General features: G+C 48.6%; 1 protein-coding gene across 1 annotated transcript; it reads left to right on the forward strand.

The window, feature by feature from the left end:
- The first annotated feature begins 342 nt into the window (after positions 1–342).
- Positions 343–1,652, forward strand: LOC101120732 (protein ARMCX6-like). The gene is made up of 2 exons (XM_015104749.3): positions 343–383; positions 477–1,652. The coding sequence occupies exons 1-2, from the start codon at positions 343–345 to the stop codon at positions 1,045–1,047; spliced, it is 612 nt and encodes a 203-aa protein (XP_014960235.1). The 3' UTR covers positions 1,048–1,652.
- The last annotated feature ends 6,975 nt before the right edge of the window (positions 1,653–8,627 follow it).

Below are 8,627 nucleotides of genomic sequence, written 5' to 3' on the forward strand. Positions count from 1 at the left end.
CAGCAAAGCTCTATGTATTTGCATTTTCCCCAGTAATCTGTCTAATGGCAGATAGTGCAGTTTGTGTCCAGGAAAAGAACATCCAACAGTCTCTTCCCTAGAACACTACAATAAGATGGCTTTTTAAAAGAGTGAGGCCCTCCTGTGACTTGTCACAGATATAAATGTGATCCAGTTCGTGATTTAGCAAAAGCAGTTCTAGAGGACAGAACTAGAAGTTGCTACAGTTCACCCACTAATCAGAAAAGGATGTAAGCACAGTGAGAAACAAGAAGAATTGTAGGGAACTGCGTATGGATAAGGGTGGATAAGGGATCTAGTCTTCATTCAAAGATTCAGGGAATGCCAAATCCTGGGGATGAGGCTGACATGAGACATGGGCAGTAAGAACCTAGGACCGGTCAAAGAGGAAAGGGCCTGAATGAAGAAAAATCACATTTTCCCTAGTGAAAAGGAGAACATTTTTATTTAAAAAGTGATGCTAAAGATATTAAAAATTTCTGTTGTGCTCTTGGCTTCTCCAAGGGCCCTTTCATGCAGGGAAAAGTATTGTTAGCTGAGCCCAAGGATGCCGGTTTTTCGTTTAGCCATGATATCAACAGTCATTTGGCCAGCCTCTCCATTGCTGGAAACACAATCCCGACTCCCGACCCTGCTGTTGAGGACGGAAAGGCTTTGTGTGGCCCGGATAACTTGAATGCAGGTGTGGAAAATCAGGGCCAGATGAAGACGTGCCTCAGCCAAGTGTGTCGGGAGACCGTGTCTCTTTGCTGCAACTCATTTCTGCAGCAGGCTGGATTAAATTTGTTAATAAGCATGACAGTTATTAATAACATGCTGGCCAAGTCTGTTTCTGGCTTGATGCTTCCTTTGATACCAGAGGGAAGTGAATGTGCTGAGGGGCAGGTTGTGAAACCCCTGACGGGTTTGTCTGAAAAGCCAGCCTTGTCGGGGGAGTTGCTGAGAGCCCAAGTGCTATGCCCCTTCGTGCCCCTCTTTGTCAGGAACACAAACAGACAGCTTCTCTCAGAAACCCTGGCCTCTTAAGTGGCCCCTCCAGCAGGGTGGGACTGATCCACCCCAAAACAAAGCCCAGTCAATGGGGGAACACACACTTGTGTTCTCAAAGACTCTGCAGCGGGTGCTATTGAAGACCCAGCGTTAGCTGGCTCAGCACATCTCTGGGTGAAAGTTGCATTTGCTGAATCCGGGACCACACTCTTACTGGTCAGGCGGGGGTTCCCACAGAGCTTTGAGTAACCTCTTGAGTTTTCAGTCTGCAGGCAATGTGCATTGTAAATTGCTCCCTTGCAGCCTTCTCCCTGTGGTAAAGGGTCCTTTCAGCGGCCAGCTGTGGTCCAAGAACAACATGTTCTAGCCTCAGTGGGGATGCCTGGCCTGTGGTGGTCTCTGTGTCTAAGCTGGGCCATGCTGGGGAGACCAGACCCATAGGGGGCTTGTGCCAAAAGCCTATCAGTTGCTGCTTAGATGGGATCCTTTCCATTTACTCTCTTTTCTTCGCAAGCCTATGAACGATACCTATTGAGCAAAAAAGTACACCCCTCTTCTATGCGCTGTACTGACTTAACCTTGTCCACCAAGTCTGCATTTTTATGTACATTCAATAAAGCTGTGTGCTTTGACTGGCAAAATGGAGACCCGGTACTTGTTTCTGAATCTCTAGTCTGCATGAGGGAAAGACCAAAATACATGATCCATGCTAACTGACTGGGGGCATTTGCTCCTGGCAGATGCCCACTCAGCAGTGCCCACAGGAGACTGGAGAAGGGATGAGCTGCAGGGTTCAGGGGGAGCCCCCAGAAGGGGCTGGGGGAGGGGCTGGGGCAGGGAAGGGGGTGGGGATGGGATGAAGAAGGACTCTTGGGAGGACTAGAAGAGGCAACACCTTGAAGCAGGCAGCACAGTGCCTGATGCAGAGAAATCCTTCCCTCGAAGAAGGTGTCTTTCCTCGCCTGCTGGCCTAGAGAGGAAGCTCAGTACCCTCGGGCTGGCCTGTGCATCCCTGCCGTCCCACTGGGCAACCCATGCCTGACATCTGATGCATAATTATAGCAGTTACAGTTGCTACTTGCTGAGGGCCTGCTTGGTGGTGTTGTCTCTCCTGAGAAGCAGCTGTGCGACCTACTTGCAGGCCTCCTCCCTTCCTTGGGAGGCCAAGCCCAAATTCCCGGACTAGCGAGAAGGCTTGGCCCTCGCTTCCTCTGGGAAACCTCTTTTCTGCCCTCTCCCGGGTACTTCTGTGGGATCCAGGAAGGAGACAATGGAGACGTCCACGGATCCCCGAGGGGCTGGGAGGGCAGATGCTGAGGGGCGTGGCATGGCCATGTCTGGTCCACCCAGAAGGACACATATTCATGCCGTCCATGCAAGCTCCCGGCACCCCTGGAAGGAAAGGAGGAATGTGGCTCTGCACACGGAAAGCTCCATGAATCTGTGCAACTCATTCCACCGCCCCTGCCCACATTTCCAGACCCCTCCCAGCAAGCCTCAGCCCTGGGTCAGCAAAGCCAGATTCCCGGGGTGTTTTGATGTGTCATGAAGTGGTCCTCCTCCTCAAAGGCCAGGCTCACGTAGGGGACAAGAAGCTTCCTTTGAGCGGTGCTGCCTGTGAGCCCGGTGCCCTCTCCTGGGCCCCCTGGGGTGTGGCTCAGGGACCCTGCACCCTGGTCACCAGTGGTGTCCCAGTGTACTGCTTCTGACTGCCCTCCTCCATGCAGAGCACAGTGTTATCTCAATGTTTCCCTCCCTTCTCCGGGAGCCTGGGGCGGGGGGGGGGGTGCAGGTGGGGTGCCACTCTCCTGCTTGTACTCATCCGCCCCCACAGTTTGGGCTGCCTAGTGGCCTTGGGGGCCTGCCAGAACTCTGCCCCTTCCCAAGCCCTGGGGCCTTGTTGGGCAGCATGTGACTGGTTGCTGTGACACCACAACCCCAGCAAGGCTCACCAGGCTGGGGCTTCGTTTGCTGGCTCTGGGGCCCTGTTTCCTAAGAGCTACTTACCTGACCCTCCCTTTGTGCCTAGCCAGCCTCAGGTGGGTGGGGCAGTCTGTTTGCCAGGCAGGACTACCCTCAGGCCGGCCCTCATCCCCTTGTCCAGTGGAGCATGCTGGCCAGGGGCATCTTCAGCAACACCTTTTTGCTCAGCCTCAGCCATCTCTGCCCTAACCACAGCATTTCTGCTTGCTCCTGGCTTGGGGTCCCAAATGGCCACGTGCTTCCTTCCTCCTCTGCACTCTGCCGAGTGCCCGCTTGAGTCCCGCCACAGGCAGCGCTCCACCATCTCCGAGGCAGGCACTAGGCCCTCTCAGGCCACAACTGACTCGGATCTCAGGCAGGGGCTGGGAGGCCTCTGCCCACCTCCTGAGCACCTCTGTTACAGGACAGCCTGCCAGCCCTGAAGTGTCTCCACAGTGGGGTCTTGGCCCAAGACCCGACCCCTTTCCACGAGCTGGCACTGCCCTCCCTGAAACACTCCCTGTGTGGGGAAGCTCCGGGCCCTGGCTGGCCTCAGTTGGCCTTGGCTGGCTGCTGTGCCAGGGCGGGTGCCCGGTTCCCCGTGGGTTCTGCCTCGGATGTGGAGGGACCTGGAGCGAGAGGCATGCCTGCCGTCAGGGCCTGAGGAACACAGAGGCTTTCAGCGCTGGAAAGACTAAGGTGCCTGCCACCCCTGCCATGCTTCATTCAAAAATGAGACAGCAGGGGACCACCCAGCACAAACTTAGACCCACCTGTCTGCTACAATCCACCAAGTTCCTTGCCGGGTTTCCCTGTGGCAGACATTAGCCAGGGTTCTCAAGGCTTGAGCTTGTCGCACTCTGTGGGGGGTGCCTGCCTTGATGGGACTGCCCCAGCCAAAGCTGTGTCTTGGGTAAGTCTGGAAGTGCCTCCACACACTGTCTTCCGGCCGGCTCCAGAAAGAGCCCTGCTTTCCCTTCCTCATTATCTTGTCTACGTTTGTGCCTGTGGATAGAACTTTTACAGCAACTTCCAGTACCCTCCCAGCCTGCTTCCTGTCCTGGGAACTTTGTTATACGACCCCCCCACCCCGCCCCTCCCTGACATAAGCCCAGGTCGGGTGGCTTGCAGGCATCCAGCTTCCTGCCTGCTACACCCCCTGCATTTCCCAGGCTGTATTCCCACGGGGCCCTTCGTGCCACGCTTGGGGCAGTTCCAACCACAGTGCCCTCACTCTCAAGTGTCACCGGGGACAGGCACAGCCCTCAACAGTCAGTCCCTCTGCTGGGCCACCACAGCACTTTGGGCTAAGAGTCTGACTGCAGTGCGGAGCACTGGCCCCCACCTCTCTCCTGGGGCAGTACTTGGTCTAAGATGGGATGGCCCTGCGGCACAGCCCTGCCGGGCATCGGCCAGTCCCTTGTCTGATCCTCATGCCACATGCATCATCTCACTCTGTCTCACACACACACACACCCTTCACCTTGCTCAGGACCTCCTCTTCCCCAGAAGGCTCATTCTCCCTTACTGCTTCTTGCTTTTGTGTGTGGCTTAGGATGGCCTTCCCCATTTCCCCTTTACGAAAGGAGCCTCCTCTGTGGTTTCTAATTCTTTCTTACCTTTCCACTTCAAGGCTTGTCTCAAGGATATACCTGGAATTTCCTTTTGTGCAAGGTGGGAGTTGTCATCCAAACTGACTCCTTTTCCAAACAGATAACCTGTCAACACAGCACCACTTATCACTCCATTCTCATGATATCTCATGATATATAGTTGGTGCCTCTGGGACCTCATGCCCCCAGCCGAGCAGCCCCTCTGTGGCTTCCTGCTGTGGAATTCCTCTTAGGGCACACTCCTTTCTCCCAGGAACCCGTCGCTGACTCAGGGACCCTCTGGGTTACTGGGTCATCCGTGGCGTGTGAGGTGTGTGTGTTGTCAGGGAGGGTGTGCTGGTGCTTGTGAGCAGGTGTCAGGTATCCTCTGATACCATCTCAGGATGCATTCTGGCCCACAGGAGACTTAGGAACCCCCTGCCCTGCCTGCTTTAGCGCCAAGCGAAATGGGACTGGTTTATCCCCTCACCACAGCTGCCTTAGTTTGCGAGAGAAAACATGTTGGAGCACACTGTTTTCTGTACTATTATAAATCTATTATATATTTCATTGCCAGAGTCCAGCTCCAGCAGCCAGGGAATCAGCCTGAAGGGCTGAGCAGTGGCAGTGGGGGATAATATAGCCTCTGACTCAAGGTGCAGGACTACATGTTTATTTCAAGCATCATGTCTTCTTTTATACTTTGACAAAAGCATTAGGTCAGAGGTTTGACATTTTCAGTTCCCCCTCACCCAGATTTATTGTCTCATTGTTGCCTTTCAAACAGAGTTCCTGCTTCACTGATTCTCTCAGAATCCTGTTTACTTGTGATGACATTGTAACTCATGCTTATGTCTGGGCTGCATACCACATTCCTCAGTTTATTTCTGATCTTTCTAAATCCTGCTTGCCCCTAGTATCCTAAGCTCTGCTGCTGCTAAGTCACTTCAGTCGTGTCCGACTCTGTGCGACCCCATAGACGGAAGCCCACTAGGCTGGGCTGGTGAATCCCCTGGGATTCTTCAGGCAAGAACACTGGAGTGGGTTGCCATTTCCTTCTCCAATGCATGAAAGTGAAAAGTGAAAGTGAAGTCGCTCAGTCGTGTCCGACTCTTTGTGACCACATGGACTGCAGCCTACTAGTCTCCTCCATCCATGGGATTTTCCAGGCAAGAGTGCTGGAGTGGGTTGCCATTGCCTTCTCCAAGCTCACTATCTCCTAAAAAGGCTTCTAACTATTCCTAAATATTCCTAAACCCTAACTCAGCAAACTTCCTTTGCCATAAACATTTCCCTCACAAAGAGGTCTCAGATAACAATCCTTCCCATGGCCTCAAGCTGTGGCTTACGTGCTCATCCTGGGACATTCTTTGTAAAAATCCTTGGACAAATGTCAATGGTTACTTTATAGATTATTTTCTGGGCACAACTGCAGAAGGCTTTGTGCTTTCTCATGCTTCTCTCAAGAACAATAAGCACCTTAACATTCTTTCCAGCCAACTCAACCGAAGAAAGGAAAGAACAAGTCAGAATCACAAAACCTAACTCTTTCATCCTGGGACCGTGCCTGCAGGATGAGGAGAGGGGGTTGAAGCTGTGCCTCCATTTTGTCAGTAATGCCTAACACGGCTCCTGACATTCTATCATTTATGATTTTGTTTCCTTATATAGTGAAAATTATCTTTCAGAATGTGTTCAGTTCAGTTCAGTCACTCAGTCGTGTCCGATTCTTTGCGACCCCATGAATCACAGCACGCCAGGCCTCCCTGTCCATCACCATCTCCTGGAGTTCACTCAGACTCACGTCCATCAAGTCAGTGATGCCATCCAGCCATCTCATCCTCGGTCGTCCCCTTCTCCTCCTGCCCCCGATCCCTCCCAACATCAGGGTCTTTTCCAGTGAGTCAACTCTTTGCATGAGGTGGCCAAAGTACTGGAGTTTCAGCTTTAGCATCATTCCTTCCAAAGAAATCCCAGGGCTGACCTCCTTCAGAATGGACTGGTTGGATCTCCTTGCAGTCCAAGGGACTCTCAAGAGTCTTCTCCAACACCACAGTTCAAAAGCATCAATTCTTTGGCGCTCAGCCTTCTTCACAGTCCAACTCTCAGAACGTGTAGTCATTCACAATTGAAGGCAAAACACTTTTCTGCCTCTTTGTGCATATGTTGTGTTTGCATGGGAAAAATTCAGTAAGAGACTCTTTTTTATGTCTTTTGTAGCTTTTGAATTTTGTACATATATACATATATATTTCCATCAAAGGTAAATATAATAGGAAATAATTTTTCCAGGTTTGTATAAAAACTCGACGTAATATTGTTTCTACAGTCAGGTTCCTTTGGTGAACTCTTGTATTATATTTATTATTTTGCCTCTTTTTTCTTTCTGACTTTTCAACTAGACAAACATAGTTTATAAATTATGATATTTTTATCTCTTCTTATTCAATATTTTATAGCTCATTTCTTTATCTTATCTCATTGCACTGTCAGGACCTCCAGAGCAACAGCACTGATTATAAACTGCATACTTGTCATGTTTCTGATTTTAATGGCTGATATTTCAGCCCTAAGGTTGATGTTTGTTGTAGGTTTTTGAATAATATAATAAGTCATCTATCTATATAATTGAATTCATAAAGCAGTAAAAAATGGGTGAACTAAATCTCTACAGCTCAGTCTAGATATCTCAGACATCTAAAGTTGAGTGAAATAAGCAATTTGTAGAAAGATACAATATAATGCCATTTATATAATTTTATATTATAAAACAATACAGGAATGTCGCTCAGTCGTGTCTGACTCTTTGCGGCCCCATGGACTGTAGCCTACCAGGCTTCTCTGTCCATGGGATTTTCCAGGCAATAGTACTGGAGTGGATTGCCATTTCCATCTCCAGCGGATCTTCCTGACCCAGGGATGGAACCTGGGTCTCCTGCATTGTAGACAGACGCTTTACCGTCTGAGCCAAAAACAATACTATATATTATTTTAAATACATATATTTATAGCAAAATTAAAAATGAGAACTGAAAGATGCACATCAATTTTACAATACCACTTGCCTTTGGTAAGGGACTGAGGAAAATGTAACCCTAACAATTTTGTAGTTTAATTTTATCTATTAACAAAGAACTTATAAACAAATGCAACAGAGCCTTAATGTTTGTTGTTAATTATGGATGACTTATATATAGATCCTCATTATTTTTTCTCCATATTTTTCTTTTTTAATTAAGAAGAAAACTGCTTTTGTACTCAATCAGTTAATTTACAATTAATTTTAATTGAAAAGAAAGCTGTATTTTGTGCTCTGTACAATTAAAAACCTCACCTAGACATATCCCCAATAAATTTTAGAATAATAAAGATTAAAAGGAAACCCCAAACTTTCTCAAGGGTGGGGATAAAGTCATAGCAAAGCAAACTGGCATCAGACATGTTATTCATAACATTGGATGTGATATATCAATGTGTAAAGGCCTTCGGATTCTTAGAATATGAGCTTTTCTCTAGTATTCTATTTCTAAACAGACATACCTACACATATCATATAGGTATGTGATAACCGTAAAGATGTTTTCAGGACTGAAAGTATTCAAATTTTGCCTCTTGCGGACCTTCTCTGAAGAAGTTACTTGAACGTGCACTCCAAGCAAAAAGGTAGTAATCAAGTCCAAGGTAAATATGGAATCAAGGAAATCATGATCACAACTTGGGAATGCAATAAAGGTGAGTTTCAAAATGACAGCTAAACAGCAGGCCCTGGTTGACCAGACCAAAGTGGAATAAACGGACAGAGGATTTGGGGTAGTGGGTGAACAAACAGGACCTTGTTAAAATCAATTGAGGGTGTTATATAGGCAAATGAGAGGAAAAAGTAACAATTAGAATGACCTCTGAGAAAATATTACAGTAATAGCTACAATGAACCATGCCTCCTTGTTACCATAGAAGAAAAGAAAGTGAAGTTGCTCAGTTGTGTCCAACTCTTTGCGACCCCATGGACTGTAGCCTGCCAGGTTCCTCCATCCATAAGATTTTCCAGGCAAGAATACTGGA

Source organism: Ovis aries, chromosome X, assembly GCF_016772045.2.
Source record: "Ovis aries strain OAR_USU_Benz2616 breed Rambouillet chromosome X, ARS-UI_Ramb_v3.0, whole genome shotgun sequence".
Classification (NCBI taxonomy): Eukaryota; Metazoa; Chordata; class Mammalia; order Artiodactyla; family Bovidae; genus Ovis; species Ovis aries.

Coding starts and splice junctions, on each gene's coding strand:
- LOC101120732 (XM_015104749.3), top strand. CDS start 343: ATGCCAAATCCTGGGGATGAGGCTGACATGAGACATGGGCA. Junction 384..476: donor GCTGACATGAGACATGGGCA/GTAAGAACCTAG, acceptor TTATTTAAAAAG/TGATGCTAAAGATATTAAAA.